The 21,619-nt window shown below is 45.4% G+C and overlaps 1 protein-coding gene across 2 annotated transcripts in view; it reads right to left on the bottom strand.

Moving 5' to 3' along the window:
- Window positions 1-5,302: 5,302 nt before the first annotated feature.
- LOC147634388 (glutamyl-tRNA(Gln) amidotransferase subunit C) overlaps window positions 5,303-21,619 on the bottom strand; it is a 79,998-nt gene continuing 63,681 nt past the window's right edge. For both annotated transcript variants that reach the window (XR_015267009.1, XM_086805540.1), the window contains one exon: window positions 5,303-5,634. Coding sequence is in view for 1 of the 2 variants with exons in the window: in XM_086805540.1 (XP_086661666.1) it covers window positions 5,553-5,634 (82 nt within the window). In the remaining variant the exon portion in view is untranslated. The remainder of the gene's footprint in view (window positions 5,635-21,619) is intronic.

Raw genomic sequence — 21,619 nt, forward strand, 5'->3', positions numbered from 1 at the left:
CCACACAGAGGTTGAGACGGAGGAGCATTACATATGCCGCTGCCCAGTATACTATGAGGTTTCACTGTCTACTTCGTGATGGATTTGGTCAACTCTCCAGGATCATTGACTTCCAGGACCAACGTTACCTAGCCCTCTTCCTGCTTGAGCTCTGCAGACAGGGACACCTTCTTGAGAGAGCTTTGGCCCCAGCCACCCCGCCCCTCCCTCGCCAACCAAACATCACCGGTTTCTTCCGGACCCAAGAGGTGGATGACACCGATATAGCAGATCTTGTGGACCCTCCACGAGCTGCTCCGGACCTACCTCGACCGAGAGGAGTTACCTCTCGGACTGAGCCTCCGCACTCCAGCGTGCCCGACGCCCCCGGCCCCCTCGTCGGCCACGATCACCTCATCAGCTCTAGATCCAGGATATGCTCCACCGCCATCGAGCTACCTTTCCATGTGACATAGCTGAGGTGGAGGACACCAATATAACGGATCTTGTGGACCCTCCACGAGCTGCTCCGGACCTACCTCGCCTGAGAAGTTACCTCAGACCAAGCCTCCGCACTCCAGCGTGCCCAACGCCCCCGGCCCCCCCGTCGGCCACGATCACCTCATCAGCTCTGTATCCAGGACATGCTCCACCGCCATCGAGCTACCTTTCCATGTGACATAGCTGAGGGAAACCTCTCGGCCATACTCATTAGCCCCATGCTTGATATTTTGGAGAGTGGTATACCATCTACTTGGAGCTAATGCTGCTCTCATGTTTCTATGTTCTTAGTATTTCCATGATAAGTTTCCATGGACAGTTTTGTATCAACCAAGTGAGATAGCTATGTTTATGTTTTCTTTCAGTTTTATTTTCCTTTCCATGATGAGATATGCCATGGACATTATTGTATCACTTTGGTCTCATAGGCCATTTGGGTCTTTCGTAGATGCTTCTCTCTCTCTCTCTCTCTCTCTCTCTCTCAATATGAAAAACAAACAAGCAAAATTTGGGAAAAAAATGGAGAGCAATTAGCTCTACATGGCCACCCAAAGACTCGTGGGCTGCATGGCCAGGATTCTAGGTGGAGGATGGATCCTGGGCGGAGGGCCATGTGGATACCTAACCGCAGTCAAACCTCATTGTATCACTTTGGTCTCATAGGCCCATTGGGTCTTTAGTAGATGCTTAATCTCTCTCTCTCTCTCTCTATCTGGGGGCCTAGCCTAGATCGTCACAGTCCATCAGGACGCACATACGATGGATGGAGATCGATGGAGAGACCACTTGTGTCCATGATCTCCAGGATGATTCGGGCTAAGGCCTCGGTACCCCATGAGATTATCCGAGCCGAGATGGGAGCACCACTGATCGTAGTAGAGGCTCTTGCCAGATCAGTGTCCTTCATTCATAGCACCTGGGAGCTTCCCCGGCACTGGTATGCACGACTTGCTTTAGAGTCCTCTCATCAGCTAGCCATGGAGGGAGACACTTCATGTTGGTATGCGCAGATAGCATCCTGGTTTGAGCTCCACGGGTTCAGGTTAGACAGACTTCCACCCTTCCAGTACTCTCTAGAGGCACCCTCTCTCACCTTGACACATTCTGAGATTAGTAGAATCATCAGACAGGACCTCATTCAGTTGGTGGACTAGAGAGTATAAAAAAGACGGGTTCAAATCAGTCCATAAATCATCAGATATAAACCAGAGATTATCATTAGAAGTCAAGCATGTGTGCCTACTTGTGCTCTCAGCCCAAGGCAAAAAGCTTAGTCTCTTCAGGAGTATTCAGCACACCTACCCTCAGTCTCGGGCCGGTGTATTTCTCTCCAAGATAGCTCCAAAGTCGCCTAAAGCTTATGCACAGTTTTGCCTGCACAGTTTTGCCCAGCGTTTGGTCGCTTTGTCCTTGCGTTTGGCGGTCAGTCAATTAGTTTGTCCACTCAGTCATGTGGACACAGTTCAGCTTGTATACACTTCTCCAGAAGAAGAAATAAAGCAAATACTCCTGCTTGCAAGGAGGGGGGGGGGGGGGGGGGGGGGCGGGGGGAGTTGTCTTCAGTGGGTGATTTGGAACCCCATCTAGTGTCGTCTCTACTACATCTCTTTCAGATTTATGTATGTTGTTGTAAAGGATTGCTAAAGACTAACTAAACTCGGGTTTAAAGAAAGGCTTCATTGTTTCACATGGTCTAGCTCAGCGCATGTTACACTAATAAGGGCACAAGTGTGTCATCAGCATGGGAGACGTACTCGGCGGTGAGTCCCTCATGATCCAGTGCTCGCCCATTACGTAGTCTATGAATGGCCGTGAGTTCCATTCCCGGTGTAAAGAAAGTGGAGGTGGCAGGGCGTGGCGAGGTGGGGCTCACAGAGCTCTCTCCAAGCATCCTTGTTTAGGCCCTAGGAAGGGTCGATATAATTCATCCTCTTTCCAAGCGTAGAACTCTCGTTCCTTGCGTTTGGTAATGCATCAGGAAATCCGTTGCGCTAACTGCTTAGAGATTTGCCCAACGCATACCTCATGCTTGAGATGGGAGTAGGTGGCCCGATATTCATCGTGATACCAACCATTGTGGGGCATAGTGCCGCAAAGCGACTTGGCAATGGAGCAGGGTGTGCATATGAACGAGGTGGTGGCAGATGTGTCAAGGATGGTGATGACCTAGGATGTGAGGGTGTGCGTAAGGAGGCGTGAAGGATGGTGGTGAGCTAGGATGTGAGGGTGGCAAAGTGGGGAAAGAGGATCCACATCCTCGAGGTGGCAATAAATGTGGTCAGAGTAAACACCATCAAGCTCGTGACTGAAATGGATCTAGGTGTAGTGAGGGGTGTTGGTGGGAGGGTGGGTAGTCTGCACATGAGGGTGAAGTGGAGATGGGTCTAGTCGGCATCGACGGAGGATGGGAGGGTGGAGAAGTTAGGGATGAGGAGTGCCAAAGCCAGAGATCCCAATAGGTAATCCATGGTGCTAGAGCCACCTCGATGAGGAAAGCAGGTGAAGGTGCTTGAGAAGGGCTAGCAGGGCATCCCGTTATAAATGATGAGACCATGTGCAGCTCTGAGCTCCAAGAGGTATCTTCCAGATTCTGTTACCTTCCTGTCCTGTGATGATCTCATGAGGCCCGTGTCACTGATTTCCAGCTCCTGCATGTCTGATGGGGTCATCCAAATCAAGTAGAGGAACCTGGCGGCCCTCCCGGTCCTGGCGTTGAAGTCTCCCAGTGCGGCTACAGCTGGCTGGAGAGAGAGCGATCCATATTGCAGTATGCTATCGCCCATTATGCGGAGCAGCATGGCCAGTCACCTTTCCTACCACTCTATGGTGATATCATGGAGTTCTCTTGCCTCATAGGTACCGTGCCTCCTCGTCCTTCCTTACGATGGTAAGAATCTGCCTGAGGCGTGATCTGTAGAGGACCGTAACGCCTCCCAAGCCTTGGAGCCCTCTTAACGTGCGGGTCTCACCCCAGAAGGCTGACTCCCACTCGTAACCCGCTAGGTATGGTAGTCCCCTCTCAGGGCTCTAGTGTGTCTTTGTGTAGAAGATGTTGTCCCTACGTGTGAGGGCCTCGCTCATCCCTCCTGGGTCAGACCACAGGGTGCCATTGCAGTTCCATATGGCTAGCCTCACCTGTGTGGTCTCATAGACCCCACACCCCTATTTGGGGTGATGCTCAGTAATGATGATGGAGCCATCTCTGTAGACAACCCACTTGCCTGCCTTGCAGGCCTCCTATACAATCACCATGGCCTCTCGATGGTGTGCTACCTGTGGGGGAGTCAAATCATCCCCCATGAATATCTGTGCGCCCTTGAGGGCAGCCCGTCTGTCTAGGAAGGCCTGTTGACTGGTGCTATCAGGGAAGCGGATGAGAAGAGGCCTCTTGCATGTCATGTCTTTGCTCGTTCTCCACGCATCTGCAGAGGGGGTCCCATCTACCCCAAGTTTCTGGCATAAGGTAAGTACATCAGCCTTGGGAGAGGCCCCCGTTGGTAACCCCCGGGCGCGCACATGTAGGGCTTTCGCCTTCCCGCATCTCGCCTCTTCCAAGGTTTCATTCATGAGAGAAAAGATACATTAACGTCTACGAAAGGCCAAATTGGCCTATGAGATAAATCTGTACACAAGTCCATGTCCTGAGTATCATGAAAAGAAAAACCAAAATGAAATGCTAATCCTAGTCATATGCAGCTCGCTATGCAATCATTGTCTAGCATGATATAGATGTACAATCATGTTAAGTGGTATACTACTAATTCCACCCAGTAGAGATGGTGGGGTGTAGTACATCATACATGGGCATGGGGCAAGGAGGACTCTCACATCTGTTGTGCCCTGGTGTAGCCTCTGGACTCTCTCCTCCATAGCTCTGTGGTATCGTGCCTGGATCTGGGCAGACTTGGGCCTGATGGAGTAGTGGTGGTCTGCGTCCTGGTAGTCGCGGTCTCCTAGCAGCTCTGATCTCCGAGGCTCTTTGTAGTGTAAGCCCTCGTCAGGAAGTAGATGATACTGGGGGAGAGAGAAGGCAGAAAAGATCGTCAAAGACAGTGAAGGCGAAAGACACAAGAGGAGCACAAACCGGAAGAAGAGATAGGCCGACAAGAAGAGAAGGCGGTCAAGGTGAAAAGAAGACAGTCAAAGCGGGGAGAAGACGAAATGGAAAAAGAGGGGGGCAGCAAGGCCGGAAAAAGACAAAAGGGTAGAAGTAGAACCGAAGATGGCCGATGAAGATACAAGAGTAGAAGGCCACGAAGGAGGAGAGAAGAAGAGTGCAAAGTGACAAACCAATGGTGGCCCCGACAAAGAAACACACAGAAATAGAGACGGGCACGAAGCAACAAGGAAGCAAAAAGGAGAACAGGCAAAAAGAAGACCGTAAAGAAGGGGAGAAGCACCAAAGAAGAGGAAGAGTTGTCACTAAGATTCTTGCACATGCATGTGCACACACGCACATGTTCCAGAAAACTACTATATAGGATGAATATGTGTACTTAAATGCAAACATAAGGCTTGCATCTATGACCAGTGAAAACATGCATGTAGTAGCTTTAAGCAAGACGAATAACATGAGACTCTTTCTATAATGTCATATGACACATGGAAAGGGCCTGGGAATGTGGGAGGTAACTTTTATGGGGCAGGTGCACAGGAGCCTGATTGGCTTGTACGAGATGCCAGCAGACCAGCAAAATAGCTACAGCCCTTGAGCATAAAACTTTATGCAAACAACCCCACCCCCCTGGCCAACAACAGAACCAAAAAAACGATTTTTCAAAATTCAATCCTTCAAAAAAAACTGTTTTTGAAGAGGAAAGCATTGCTCTGTACAAGATCAAATATACTTAACCAAAAGATTAATAATAACAACATGCTGCCCCCATGAGAAGTTATGATTAGTGATAGAATAGTGGAGTGGCACTATGTCAGCCCTCTCTCTTTCTGAAGGCATAAAAAATCATTCTTTATTTTCTTAAGACTGAAAGAAATTAATAAAAAAACCTTCAATGTTGATGAACACTATGAGCTCATAACCATCCTTCGTTATCAGAATTCATGGACTTAATAAGTCACTCCATATTTTCATTCAGAATCTTTGGTACTTTAACAAAAGGGCCTTCTGCCTCAGGTACAGCAGCCAGCATTGCATCTCTGCATTCAAACATTTGCCACAAAGACCAGATCCTCGTCAGCAGCTAATAAACATCTAACGAGTCTTGTTAAGAGCCAACATAGGCATCCAAATGCCATCAATACTGCTTAAACTATTAACTTTACAAAAAGAAGTAATGGTCCTTAGAAAATAATTATATGGGTAGGATGCCATGGTATAGTTCACTTTTTCTAGTTCTTGTTGCAACTACATGTAAGAGGTTGTGTAGCACCTAAGTGTACTACGGGGTAAGCATTTAGTATATCTTCCATTGCATCCCCATGACCATTGGGAGGAAGAGTTCCCAAAGGATGGACTACATTTCTTGGTTAGAGTGTTAGTAAAGGTTCATGACCAGTATTACTTTGTCCTTTCACAACCTGACCTACAAGGCTGAGTGTAGAAAGCACCAGTATTTTGCGGATTGTAATAGGTCTAAATCTTTGCATAGACTTCAATGGAAGATGTAACCTCAGCAACAGCTGGCCATCTGTGTGAAGATGCTTTCTTGGATGATGTGCTGCTTTTTTGGTATCATCTAGTTGTTGAGATACCCTAAGTGTCTTGAGACCTTTGTGGTTAGCTGTGAAAAGCAAGACTTTGTAAGACCCATTGGTATTGCTACCCATTTTCACTTGGCTAGTAGGCTGGCTACTTGTGTTAGTTAGAGTTGGACCTTGGTTCTTTGCCTTCTAGGATATCCAGATGACTAATATAAAGCACCTGCATGGTTGAGCCCATAAAACGCAACCTTCAAAGTTTTAGAAAACAGTATCAATAAGCAAATTCCCCCCTACTTCTGGTGCACAGATAGTCAACTTGCAAAGATTTCTGCAAGTCTACGATAACTAACACAGGCCCACTCATAATAGCATCCTTGAGGCGAAAGAAAGCCTCTTTCTCATCAATTGTCCATTTGAAGATTGCCTTCTTCTTAGTGAGCTCATGCAATGGCGAAGCAATCCATGCAAAGTGCCTCATAAAATGCTAATACGAGCATAAACCTTGATACCAATGTTGCATGCGCGGAAGCCTTGCTAAGCATAGTCCCAAGGAAAGTGCACAGTTCCAATAGGGTTGCAGATGGAGTGATTTGCAAATAGGCGAAGCTAGAGGAAGCATTCCCTAAGGGTATGTATGCAGAACCAATAAATCATTACGCTCTCAGATAAGTTCCAAAGAGGGAGGAACAATAACAGAGTATCCATCCCGTCATCAAGTTTAGCGAGAGGGGATTAATGATGTTCATGCCATGGCTAATCCTCAACATGAACATCATTAATCCCTAATTTAGTCAACATTTAGGGCATCATCAGTAGCATCAGAATCAGCTTTAGCAGTATCATCATCACCATGAAAGGGGATGGGAACCTGTCGGCAGCCAGCAGAGGGTCCTATGCAGCCAGCAGCCAAGCACCAAAAGGAAGGGCAGCATTGCAATTAAGCGCAGTTTTTTAGGGGATTTTTCCTATTCATCTTGTCCAGCAAAAGGCCAACAGCCTTATGGACATATATAAGAACAAGGCATAATTCAGCATTCCATCAAGTCATTCATTCATTCATCATCAAGGCATTCAGGGCCAGAGGTCAACCCCTTTGGGGCTGACCAACAGCCCAGCCATGTACATTCAAGCCACCTCTTTGTACAATATTAAATACAAGAAAACCCTAACACCTATCTCTCTCCTCTGTCTTAATTATGTTTAAATCAATATCTTGTTCTTAATCAAGTTTAGGCTGTGGATCAGTACAAGAAAGGCTTCCGTGCATGCAACATTGTAATGTCACGTGCACCTTGCACCAGGGTACACAGTGACACACTGGCATGATCATCAGTGCAAACATTTGTACAGAAATAGTATCTTTTTTATAGGAATATTTGTCGTACGCCGTGACCTCAATCTAGGAACAATCAGGCACGAGCTAGGTAGGTCAATCTCTAAGCCATAGAGGTCAATCTGGAGTAAGTCCTCTTAACCCACTTGGAGAATTCAGGGACAATCATGCACAAGCTACATAGGTCAATCTCTGAGCCATAGAGGTCAGTCTGGAGTCAATCCTCTTAACCCACTTGGAGAATTCATCAAATAAAGCATATGGAGGTTTATCCTTAACAAAAGGGTTCATTACCAAACATGTAGAGGGTAGTAGAATCATCTATGAGCCAGCCCATAAGGGCTTCATCTAGGCCATGAAGGGGCCTAGGCAGCTAGTCGGCTGCCTAATTCTGCCCCTACCTGCAGCCGGGCAGCCACAGCAACAGTCAACCAGTCAAGGGAGCCTTAGAGCTCTAGTCGACCAGCATTAGATGAGGCAGCAGCAGCCAGTAGTCAGTTAGGTCCGGGGGACAGCATGATTTGAAAAGCGCAACATTTAATGCTGTAAAAAACGGTAATTTTTTGTCCATGAAACAGGCCTACAGCCTGTGATATGAACCAACCAGCAGCCTGGTAAATATAAAAGCAAGTGCCTCATTCCCTCATTCATCATTTAGTTTTCAGCGAGAGCATTCAGCAGTTCAAGCATTATTCAGCATCCTACTCTCTCCAGGCAAATCATTGAAGCACTTCTTCAGCATTCAGCCAGCATATGTGCAGTCCTACAGCTATCTAGACTTGCATAAGTGGCCCGAAGAGTCTTCAGTAGTGCCTCGGATTAGTGGATACTCAGCTGACGTGAGGTCTTCCTCATCCTTGTGTTGGGCAGTCATATCACTTGTTCTCAAGCATTGTACAGCATTCTCCAAAGAAAAAGTATAAGCAAATACTCCTTCTTGCAGAAGAAAGGGGGGGGGGGGGGGGATTCAATGGGTAAATTGGAACCCAATACTGTGTCGTGTACTTCACTTCTATTCTCTTCTCTCTCTACTCTGTGTATTGGATGCTAAAGATCTCACCACATAAAGGTATAAAGAAGGCCTTGTTGTGCATTACCACGATCAACCTCAGTGCATGTAACATTGGTATTAGAGCATCACGTTGGTGACCCGACTTGGCTACCTAAAGAAGTGAGAGCATCCGGTGGATGGTAATACTACGGTCCAGAAAAAACACCTAGGCCTCCACCATGTCAGGAGAGAAATCGCATCAAGAAGAAAGCGAGCAGGAAGTTATGGAGTCTACCAGCACGTCCAGTCATGTCAGATATATCAAAAGGTCAAAGTTCCTCATACAAAACAGACAGGGTTACTTCAGTCTTTGCCTATTCCAGAGAGACCTTTTCACGACATCAATATGGACTTCGTAGGTCCTCTTCCCGCCTCAGTTGGATCTAGAAATGTTGGGGTAAAGGCGTTATGCCCACCCTTATAGTGTGTACAAGCCCATAAGTTATAGTACATAGTACACTTAGTACTTTTAATGTACTAAGTGCACTATGTGTACTAGTGCAATATACATGTGTGATAGGGGAGTCACACACTCATGCCTCATGAGTTGACTTATCCCCACAACTCTCTCTCTCTCTCTCCCTTGCTTCTCTGTGTATGTCTCCCATGAATGAACTCTAAACCCTAATTCTGGTTTTCTCCCGTCAACTGGTATCAGAGCCCTTAGTGATCCCTCCCTTCCTCTTCTCCTTGATGGTAGCAAGGAGTCAGGCGCAGCAAGGCAGTGCAACAGGCAGCAACTTCAGGCGTGTAGAAGGCACTTCAGCGTGAATGAAGGCAGCAGCAAAGCGAAGCACAAGGTGGCGAGCTTTAACACAAAGCGTCGACTTCAAGCGTGAGCGAGCGCTGGGCATAGAAGGCGCCTACTGCAACCAAGGCGTGTGAGGCGTGTCAGATACGTAAGGCAGCATATCGAAGAGGAGCCCGTCGATCTCAGGCTAATGGGCTGCAAAGCGCATTAGCACTGGAGCTAGGCGAGCGAACTGAAGCGTGGAGTTCTATCTTGGTGGCGGGCGTTGAATCAAGCCGTCAACTGGCTACTGGCGTAGAAGGCGAACAAGGCGCCGGCTGTGCGAACTCAGGCGAACGTGGAGTTCCAGCGCACAGCAGGCGTTGAGGCTTTAAAAAAAAACGTAGCACGCACTTGGCGCCAGGCGCTCAGCAGCGGGCTAACCAGGCAAAGCAGGCGGAGCAGGTCTCTCCAACTCGCCGCCCCCTCTCTGCCGCCTTCCTTCTAGTCTTCTAGCAGGCGACTTGGCGACTCTCCCCAACATCGACTAGCTCCTTCTCCTCTACAGCAAGCAAGCAGCCCCTTGACTATTCGTGGCTTCATCGACTAGCCCCTTCTCCTCTACAGCAAGCAAGCCAGCAGCTAGGAGAAGCCTTGTACGCCTGCACTTGCCCATTTCTGCACAACAGCATTAGAATTGCCCCCCCTCTCCTGCAACAGCATCTGCAATCATCAATCAACCTGCAAATCAGAGAAATTCAGAATTTCATAGGTATTTGCCTCTAATTTTTGCGAATTTCTTATCAATTAAATCAATTGAGCAGGTACAGGTGCCCAATTGCTCAATTTTTGAGCAAAATTGGCAAAATTGGGTGACATTGGTCACAATCACGATAAATTTGCAGGAAATTGGTCAAATCAGGATCAATTTGCAGGAAATTGGATGTCGAAATTTGGGGCTTTTGATGTAATTGTGCAATTAAGCACTCATACATGCTGTATGATGTGAAAAATCGCACATTTGGGCAAAATTGCAGCAAATTGCAGTGCAAATCAAGGGGCTTTTGTGCCGATTTGGTTGATTTGCATGCAGGCAATCGCATTTGATGCTGTGGATAATGTGTTGATGCCTTACAAGCACTCAATGTGCCTGTAAATCAAGGGGCTTTCATGTATTTGATGTATCTGTGGCCAGGGGGAAGCATCGTGAACACTCTGGATGCCTTCATGTGCGTCAATGTACCATGCATGATCAGAAATTGATCTCAAATCAAGGGGCTTTTCAAGTTTGTATGCTTGTTGAGCTTGGCAAAGCAGCAGGCAAGACATTTATGCCTTGAATCCTCAGAAATCAGCTTGCAGTCAAGGGGCTTTTGCCCAATTTCTGTTCGGAACTGTTGTATGCAGTGTTCGGGACTGTTAAAGTCTGATTTTCACTCATTTGGACAGCCAGGAGAGCATTTATTGCTATTGTACCTGCTGGTACAGATTTGGCACAGCTCTGTGCATGTTTTGGCATGGCTGTACACTGTTTTGAGTGACCAAAAGATTCAATTTCAGCTGCTGAAATTGCCGGTACAGGTTTGGTACATCATTGGTGAGCACTTGGTACTGCTGTACAGTACTTTGGAAGGGCAAAAGAGCACATTTAAGGTGCTGTCCAAAATCTGCAGCAACCAGATTTTGATGTTTTCATCACAAAAAGTGGGAGAAAAGTTGCATTCTTGCTTCCGCAGTGGGAGATAAAGCTTGGGAGAACATTTGTGAGCACTTTGTGTGCTTAGGGTGCAGTGTTTGCACATCTTGGGTGCAGTGTTTGCACATTTGCAGGGAGTCGGGCATTGACAGGTTGCATTTTGCTATGGCAACCACAGGTGAGAGCTCTTCATTGCTTCACATCAAGAAGCTCGAAGGCTCGCAGAATTATGATATTTGGCAAACCCAGTGCTACAATGTGTTGCTCCAGAAAAAGCAGCACAAGCCTATCAAAGAAAGGGGTGTGATGCCCGCTTCTCTTACTGCTGAAGAGTGGGAAGATATGGATGAGCTGGCAAGATCTACTATCATGTTGTCTGTGTCAGACTCATTACTTTTCAGCATTCGTGAAGAGAAGACAGCTTGGGGAATGTGGCAGAGATTGCAGGACTTGTATGCCCAACAAAGTGCCTCAAGCAAAGTGTATTGGTTGAAGAAACTCATAGGCCTTCAGATGAAGGAAGGGGCTTCTATGACAGCCCATCTAAATGAGTTTAATGGTATTGTCAGCCAGGTCATCAATCAAAAGTTGGCAATGGACGATGAGTTCAAAGCCACTTTTCTGTTATGCACTTTGCCAGAGAGTTGGGACACATTTAGGACAGCCACTAGCAATTCGCATGCTATGCTGTCATATGCAGATGTTGAGGGTGCTCTTCTTCAAGAAGAGATGAACAGGAAAAACAACTCTGTTGGAAAGTCCAATGCAATGAATGCACGTGGGAGATCCCAGCAAAGGGGAAAAAGCCAAGAAAGGGGAAGGAGCAAGTCTCGCTCCAAAAAGGATTTGGAATGCCATTATTGTGGCAAGAAGGGACACATCAAAAAGCAATGCTACAAATGGAAAAATGATCAAAAGGAAAAGGGAAAAGGCAAAGACAAAGAGAAGGATGAAGCCAAAGATGTAAAGCCAAAGGGCAAAAGTGGAGTCAAAATCGAAGAAATCAATGTGTCACATGCAGGTGGCAGTGAGGATGAGGTCCTCTTTACGTCTTCACTTGATGCCCATTCACTTCTTACAGGTGGTCATGGTATGCACTCATGGATCATTGATTCAGGTGCCTCCTTTCATGTCACAGGTTGCAGAGACTTGTTTGTCAGGTACACTGCTGGCAATGAAGGAGTGGTTTATTTGGGTGATAACCATGCATGCAAAATTCTTGGCAGAGGTGATGTGAGGCTTGTATTTTCAGATGGCTCACAGCTTATGCTCCATGATGTCAGGCATGTGCCTGAGATCAAGAAGAATCTGCTTTCTACTGGACAGCTTGATGATGCTGATTATGTTACCACATTTGGTCGTGGAAAGTGGAAAATTAGTAAGGGCTCACTGGTTGTTGCCAGAGGCTCTAAGGTGGACACTCTTTACTTTATGCATGCAGGTGTTTGTCACCATGCTAATGTAAATGCAACCGAGCTGCCGGAAATTTCTATGTGGCATAGCTGGTTGGGACACATGAGTGTCAAAGGAATGGAGCAATTGTCTCGTTTGGGTTACTTGCCTTCTCTAAAGTTTTCAAGTTTTCAATTTTGTGAGCATTGTATATATGGTAGGCAACTACAGTGCCCCCACAAGAAAGCTCTTGGACAGAAAGATGCTCAGTTAGAGCTTGTGCATACAGATGTATGTGAGATGCCTCAGCTTTCTTTGGGAGGGGCAAAATACTTTGTGTCTTTTATTGATGATGCCACACGCAAGGTGTGGGTTTATCCTCTTCGTTTGAAGAGTGATACATTCTCAGTGTTTGAGAAGTTTGTTGCTCTTGTTGAGAATCAAACTGGCAAAACACTGAAGGCTTTGCGTTCCGACAATGGGGGAGAGTATATGTCCAAACAGTTTCAGGACTTTTGTGATGCTAAAGGCATCAAGAGGGAGCTCTCTACTCCTTATGATCCTCCACAAAACGGGACAGCAGAGAGGATGAACAGGACCATTCAGGAAAAGGTCCGTTCTATGTTGTCACACGCTGCATTACCTCATGGTTTTTGGGCTGAAGCTGTTATGACAGCCGTTCACCTTATAAACAGGTCACCTAACACGAGGCTTGGTGGAAAAGTGCCAGAGGAAGTATGGACAGGGAAGCCTCCGTCATACAAGCACTTGAGAGTGTTTGGTTGCGTTGCGTACGTGCACATACGCAGGGAAATGCGCACCAAACTTGATCCTAAGTCTCATAAATGCATATTCCTAGGATATGGTGACAGAGGTGAAATGGGGTATAGACTTTGGGATCCCGTGAATAAAAAGATCATACGCAGCAATGATGTCATTTTTGATGAAACATGCATGTATAAAGAGCCTGCAAGGCAACAGGAGCCTGGCAGAGTCATCTTTGATGATGATGGACATCATGGACAACAACAAAGGGCTGTAAATCAGCCATTACAGCAGGAAAACCAGCCCTTAAATGGTGCTGAAAATGGTCCAAATGGACAGGCAGATATGGCAGAAGATATCCCTATGGATATACCACAGTTAGAGGAGATACCGGGCATGATATTTCAGCCTTATGGCATGGAACAGGAGCCACCAATGGGTGATATGCAGGCTGGACAGCAACCTGCAAATGATGGTCATTGGGTACGGAGGTCCACTAGACCCTCCAGAGCCCCTGACAGGTTTGTTCCAGGGGTTGACTATTTGATGCTTACTGACTGTGGAGAGCCCTCATGTTATAAAGAGGCTTTACAGAGGGCAGACAAGGCTCTTTGGGAGCGTGCCATGAAGTCAGAGATGGATTCTCTGCATAAAAATGGAACTTGGAAGTTGGTGCATTTGCCTGCAGGCAAGAAGGTTTTGCCATGCAAGTGGGTATACAGGCTCAAAGTTGCATCAGATGCTAAGCCAAGATACAAAGCCAGGTTAGTGGCTAAGGGCTTCAAGCAGGAATATGGTGTGGACTTTGATGAGATCTTCTCTCCAGTGGTCAAAATGACCACACTTAGAGCTGTGTTGGCTTTGGTTGCGCATGATGATCTGGACTTGATTCAGATGGATGTGAAGACTGCTTTTCTTCACGGTGATCTCCATGAGGAGATATATATGCAGCAGCCAGAGGGTTATGCAGTAAGTGGAAAGGAGAAGCTTGTATGCAAGCTGAAAAAGAGTCTTTATGGGCTCAAACAGGCACCAAGAGAATGGTATCATAAATTTGATACATTCATGAAATCACAGAAATTCAGGAGAAGTGACATAGATCATTGCTTGTACACCAAGAAAGCTTTGGATGGCAGTCTCTTGATTCTCATTTTGTATGTTGATGATATGTTGATTGCCGGGAAATCTCGTAAAGAGATGGATGCTTTGAAGCAGAGGCTGCATCAAACCTTTGATATGAAGGATTTGGGTGATGCAAATCACATCTTGGGTATGCGGATACTTCGGGACAGAAATCAGCATGTGTTGTATTTGTCTCAGAAGGAATACATTGGCAAAGTCTTGCAGAGGTTCAATATGGACGGGGGGAAGAAGGCTAGTACTCCTTTGCCTCCATATGTGAAACTCAGTGCTATGGACAGCCCACAGTCAGATAGTGACAGGGCTGATATGGCCAAGATTCCGTATGCTTCAGCTTGTGGCAGTCTCATGTATGCCATGGTTGCTACTAGGCCGGACATTGCATTTGCAGTGGGAGTGGTTTCTAGATACATGGCCAACCCTGGCAAGAAGCATTGGGAAGCAGTGAAAGGTGTCATGAGATACCTGAAGGGCACACAGGATTTGTGCATTTGCTTTGGCAAACAAGATGCATTAGTGCATGGTTACACGGATTCGGATTATGCCGGTCATCCAGATAACCGGAAGTCTACTACCGGTTATGTCTTTACATTCACAGGAGGTGCTGTGTCATGGATATCCAGGATGCAGAAGTGCACAGCCTTATCTACTACAGAGGCCGAGTATATTGCAGCCACAGAGGCTTGCAAGGAGGCATTATGGCTATCTCGGTTAGTGGTTGATTTGGGCTATACAGGGGATATTCCATTGTTGCATTGTGACAGTCAGAGTGCCATCCAGTTGGCAAAGAACCCTGTCTTTCATGCAAAGACGAAGCATGTGGATGTGAAGTATCACTTCATCAGAGAGGTGATAGAGAACAAGCAAATTCAGCTTGTTAAGATTCACACGGATGACAACCCGGCTGATCTGTTGACGAAGAGTTTGCCTCCGGAGCGGTTTGCTCATTGCAGACACTTGATGGGCATTGGATGAGGCCATTTTCAGCCTTGATATGGCCTTGTATATTATCATGTACATGCTGATTTTTTCTTTTCCTTTCCTTAAGGGCACTTTGCCTTTAAGTGGGAGGTTGTTGGGGTCATAGTTGTTTCTCGTACGCGTACGAACCTATTCGTACGTACGAGTCGTACGGTACGATACCGTACGAATTCGTACGATATCGTACGGTACGAGTTAGGTTTTTTTTTTTTTTTTTTTTTTACCCCAAAATTTTTTTTTCCTTGAAAATTTTTTTCCAAATGCTTAAAAAAAATAGAAACCTTGCTTTACGAAGATCCCAAATGCTCGCAATACTTCGCAACTTTCGTGTCCACTCAGTATTCCATATGGGGTTGTGGAGAGACCTAAAAAATCTGGCGAGGTAGACTGGTAGTGTACACTTGATTGGTAGGATGAGAGAATCTTGCTACATCACTTGGGGATCCCTGGTATAGGTAGGCTAGACAATTAGATTCTCAAGTTATGCACAAGGGAGAACATTTGGACATGGCCATTTTGATCTAGAGAGGAGTCCCTAAACTTATCACCCTAGATGCACTCCTCGTATTTGTGCAAGGACGGTCCCTTAGTCATAAACGCTACACTGGGAGACCTTTGGTATTGCATTACCCATCCAGGTTCTTTTTTGGAGACAATCGGGAGATCCAACCGAGAGAGACACATATCCATGTACTGGTTTCTCAAGCACTGTAGACTCCTGCCCTCCCAACCTTCCCTCACATTCAAGCTTGAAGCTCCATAGCTTGTAAGTGTAAAAAATAAAAACCGTATTTTATCGTACCGTATCCCAAAATTTCATATCGTACCGAATATTCCCGTACGGTATCGTACCGTACCGTATCGTATTTTCGTACCGTGACAACTATGGTTGGGGTAAAGGCGTTATGCCCACCCTTATAGTGTGTACAAGCCCATAAGTTATAGTACATAGTACACTTAGTACTTTTAATGTACTAAGTGCACTATGTGTACTAGTGCAATATACATGTGTGATAGGGGAGTCACACACTCATGCCTCATGAGTTGACTTATCCCTACAACTCTCTCTCTCTCTCTCCCTTGCTTCTCTGTGTATGTCTCCCATGAATGAACTCTAAACCCTAATTCTGGTTTTCTCCCGTCAAGAAACACACAGTGTATGACAATTGTGGATAGATTTAGTATGTTCTGCATGCTCATTCCATGCAAGCAAGCTGCCACAACCGAGGACATAGCTCATTCCATGCAAGCTACCACAATCGAGGACATAGCTCGCTTGTTCATCGGTTTTGGTACCCCATTGGTGGTTTGCCACCACGGACAATCACGAGACACAGAGATCCTAAGTTCACGTCCCATTTTTGGAGAGCATTGTTTGACAATTTTGGGACTAAGTTACAGATGTCCAGTGCATTTCATCCACAAACAGATGGCCAAACAAAAATATATAATCAATTGACCTTTGACATTCTCAAATCATGCTGCCATGACTAACAGTCAAAATGAGAACAATACCTTCCATTGGTTCAGGCAATCCTAAATGATACTCACTCATCAAGTATTGACTGGACATCGTATGACGCGGCATTTAGTCACTGGTTCTCATCTCTTTTGACGACACAGGTATCACCATCTCTAGAGGCCAATAAGAGAACCAAAATGTCACGTGCATGCCCGCGCCATGGCTAATCCAGTGCAGGAACTATCTTAATCCCTGACATTATAATCATTAGTTAGTTCAACCATCAGTGTGGCAGCATTTTCGACAATATCCACAGCATCACATCATCATTAGCATCAGCATGGGAGTGCATGAAGACTTGTCGGCTGGTAGCAGGTCTTGTGCAGCAAGCGGCCAGGGGCTACAACAAGGGGTAGCAAGTGTGGGCAGTGCAAATAGTAAGCGTGACAGTCACTAAAGGATTTAAGGCATAAATCATGTCCACACAATAAGCTAACATCTGTTTAGCTGGCCAACTGGTGTCCCACACAAATATATAAGCATAAGTCATTTTGAATAAGGATCAAGTTCATAAATCAATTCATTCATTCCCTAGTCAGTATAAGTCATGTAACATTAGCCAAGGTCACCGCTATGGAGTTGACCAAAGGTCTAACACATGTACAAGATTTCATGCAACCTTTTTGTATCGTATGAATAAAGAAAACCCTCACACCCAATCTCTTTCTTCTTCTCTCTTCTCTGTCTTAATCACGTGTTAATCAGCATCAATGTTCTTAATCAAGCTTAGGGTTGTGGATCAATCCAGCAAGGCTTCCACGCATGCAACACAAACATTTTTAGAAATCATTGAGTCAATCAAGGAGCGCCTTGCCAATGCTCACGAAGCGTATACTTGGCAAGCCAACAAATCCAGGCGAGATGACAACTTTAAGGAAGGAGATTGGGTATATCTCTGCATCATGAAACAATGGTAACAAGTGGACGAGCGTTTTCCCAAGCTTTCATTCCAAAGTTTCGCCCATTTCCCATCACTCGCGGAAGTTAAGTGATGTCTCTTTAAAGTTAAAGTTGTTGGAAAGTTGGACTATGCACAATGTCTTTCATGTTTCTTGGTTGAAGCCATATGAAGGTACAGCATTGCACAATATATCAGAAGAGCAACAACCAGAGATGATCGATGAAGCCGAAGTCATAGAGCTAGAGCAAATTCTCCTCCACAGATGGAAGCAAGGTTTCGAACGAAGAATACGATAGTTTTATACGAAGTTTAAAGACCGAGAAACCCATGAAGCAGTATCGCTGGATAAAGAGTTCTTTTAGGAGTACCCCCTAGTTGTTGGCGGACTACTTGGAAAACTTGAACCTCCCGCCAAGTTAAGCAGGAGGGAATGTCACGTATACCTTGCACTGGGGTACACAATGACACACTAGCATGATCATCAGTGCAAACATTTGGAATATTTGTCGTATGTCATGACCCCATTGTAAGCCCTCAGTCTAGGGACATTCAGACACAAGCTACATAGGTCAGTCTCCGAGCCATAAAGGTCAGTTTGGAGTTAGTTCTCTTAACCCACTAGGAGAATTTGTCACCAATCCCTAATTTTGTAGAGCTTATGTTAATCTTGGATATGTGTATGGATCTTGTGGTAGCATATGCCACTTGGAGAACAAGGACATGACAAGATTATTTTAGGAATCTATGGTCTGTACATACATTGTAGTGTTCACTATTGGGGCCTAGATTCATGGTATGTACAGGTGCTTGTGCCTTGGGGCCAATATTTATTCATGGTATGTATAGATGTGTCTATCTGGGACCTATACATATCTTTGGTCAGGATAGGTATTTATACCTAGGACCTGTGATGGATTTCTGGAGTACAAATGAGTTGATAGGAAATTTTTCCAATCTTCAATGCATGCATGTGCATGAATGATTTTATTTGACTTGTTTTGACCGTATGGACAATGCCTAGTTTTACTGTGTGTGTTGTCGACGAGGCCGGGGACGCTTGGGTACTCCTGTGGACGTGTGTGCTCCACACCTGTTTGGGACTAACAAGTGGTCGTATGGGTTTTGCAGGTGGTAAGTGTATGGACAATACCTCGTTTTATTGTGTGTGTTGTCCATGGGCCCAGGGATGCCTGGGTACTACCCCTTTGGGTGGACGCGTGTGTTGCACACCTGTTTGGGACTAACAAGTGATCGTATGGATTTTGCACATGGTAAGTGTATTTTCCCCAGGGGGACGCCTGGACGCGTGTCACGTGTGTTACACACCTCTTTCAGACTAACAAGTGGTTGTATGGGTTTTGCAGGTGGTAGTGTATTTTCATCATGTAAGGTTTCTGAAGACAGATTAACACACTAGCGGGGTTGGAGATGTCCTGGGACAGGACTAAATCACCCTGTTGGGCACTATGATGGGGGGGGACTACCATCTGGAAGGGTCACAGGACATGGGCACCTAGATTGTGCGTGGAATTATCAAGTTTGGGCCATTTAAGAGAGAAAAAGCAGTTATAAGCAACTTTCAACTAGTTTTATTAAAAAAAGAGCTCTATCTTCAGGGAAAAAGCAGATCGTGACTCATCGCACACAACTCAATGATACCAAAAAAGATAGAAGTTTTATACGAAGTTTAAAGACCAAAAAAGATACTATAGTTAGAGAGTGAGAGGCACACAACTCAATGATGATTACCAAGTAGAATGAGAGGTTCAAGGTACAAAGGATAAGTACATCCCAAATGATAAGTGTTAGGGTGTTCACATGTACGGGAAAAAAACCTCTTAAAAAGGAAAAAAGTGCCCCGGCTAGTCCTAGAGTGTTCACAACCACTGCCCATGACATAGATGTCTACAGATATCTCCATATCCCTCAATGCCTTGAGTACTATTATCTCCAAGAATAACACTATTCTTGCAATCCTCTTCCACAAAACTTGAAAACAAATCTTTATTAAAAGCCATATGACATGATGCACCGGAATCAAGAAACCACTCACCATCTTAAGTTGAATTGTTTGCTAATCCCGGATTGTATGATTCTTCACTACCCCTTGAACCCTTGGAGTACATCTCCATGGAGCACAACTCTTCTTGTAGTAAAATGCCTGAAACTTCTTCAATGCAGGGAGTGTGCTCACAAACCATCAGAGTTCTACGCTAACTTTTATAAGTAGGGATTAGAACATTAAGTGCAATAGTTATCATATCCACATCAGAAACTTCATCTCTAATTCCACGATGCAAATCATCACATACCTCTTCAAAGTTTGTCAAAAAAAACAAGCTTTTGCTTCAAGTAAAGCAACCAAGTTATATTCGTTGCTTCATAAATGTTGTGGAGAGTATTCCAAGCCTCCAATGAGAAATTGGCCAAATTTATTTGTGGAACGATATGAGCCTTCACAAACCAACTAATCATACATAATGCTCCTCGGATTTTCCGATCAAACATCAATACCTTTTGATGAAACTCGGCCTCAAACTCCACTTTCTCTTCAAGCGTAGGCTCATCATCATCGAGTGAAGACCCTTCTTTGATTTCAACCACCCCCATCATTGGTCTTCTCTCAAGACCTATGAGAATCTCCCAAAGATCCCTCAAAATCAACAAGTTTTTCATTTTGAACTTTCGTATTTGATAATGTTTATCATCCAACTTGCAATATACTTGAGAATAGCCATGGTCTCTTGCCAAACCTAGTGTCAATACATGTAGAATACGTAACAATCCACATGTCGAGTGATATGGGATTGCTCTTACGGGGTTCTCTCCTCTTTGATTCCCATCTTGGAGATCCTAAATTGTGCTTGACCAGCTTGTACTTGAGGGAGAGGACTGTCATCATCACCTCAACTATGCCAATGTCCCATGCTGGGGGGGACTCCAAAGAAAAACTCACATAAGAAAGAGAAAGAAAAACTTAGATCCACGCTTCCAATTTTATGATGGAAACCGTTGAACAAGCGATTAAAATTTCCAAAGAAACTTATTTGCCTAAGGATTTTCAAAATTAATTTTACCTAAGAGGAGACCATCTCCAAATCAAATATTGGATTTGGAGATTGTCACAAACGGGCACGTGTATACGGAACCAATTCACTACAAAAACAGCATACATACATCAACCATTCCTGGCATATACATGATTACCATCATTGTGAAACATTACATGAGCATATACATCTTGCAAACATTAACCAACTTGCACATGACACAGCACTAGGGGCTGAAGTTGGGCCAGCCTCCCCCTGAGGTATCTTTATTACCAACAGAAGTATTTATATGTACAAGATGCGGGTGCCCGGAGGGTACACGCTCATCCAGCCGACACCAGATTTATCCAACTGTGAAAACATAGGTAAACACATTACTTGCAACTCCTCGGTCACCAACCACTCCTGTTGCAACACCCTCGGTCACCAACCAAGGTTGAGCGATCACCAACCGCTCCCGTAGAAATACCCTCGGTCACCAACCAAGATAGAGTGATCACCTACCACTCCTATACTTTGATAGAGCAGTCACCAACCCTCTAACAAAGTGCTGTCCCAAACCTGCAAAATAGTAACCAGCTATGGTTTTGGCTCACTGGCCACCCACAGGTTCCACCAGATCACATCCCCAGGCCTAATACTTGTCTAGGGACATGTTTGCTCAAGTTTCGTCGCGAGAAACCTCCTGCAAACCTGTAAAAACAGACAATAATGGCCCTTTCAACAGTCGGCCAGCTCCTTTGAGGCTCTGTTCACTCCGTCCAAGACCTATTCTCAGCAGAGTAGCACAAAAACAGTCCCAACAACCATGCGCCAGCTTCTGGAAACAAATCTAACAGCCTGCAGCCCTGTAGATGCAGTCAGCCAGCCCTGTAGAAAGAGAAAGAGAGAGAAATAGCAACCAGCCAATCCTAGGACTC

The sequence above is a fragment of the Cibotium barometz genome, chromosome 11 (genome assembly GCF_041138505.1).
Source record: "Cibotium barometz isolate CiBa-2024 chromosome 11, ASM4113850v1, whole genome shotgun sequence".
NCBI lineage: Eukaryota > Viridiplantae > Streptophyta > Polypodiopsida > Cyatheales > Cibotiaceae > Cibotium > Cibotium barometz.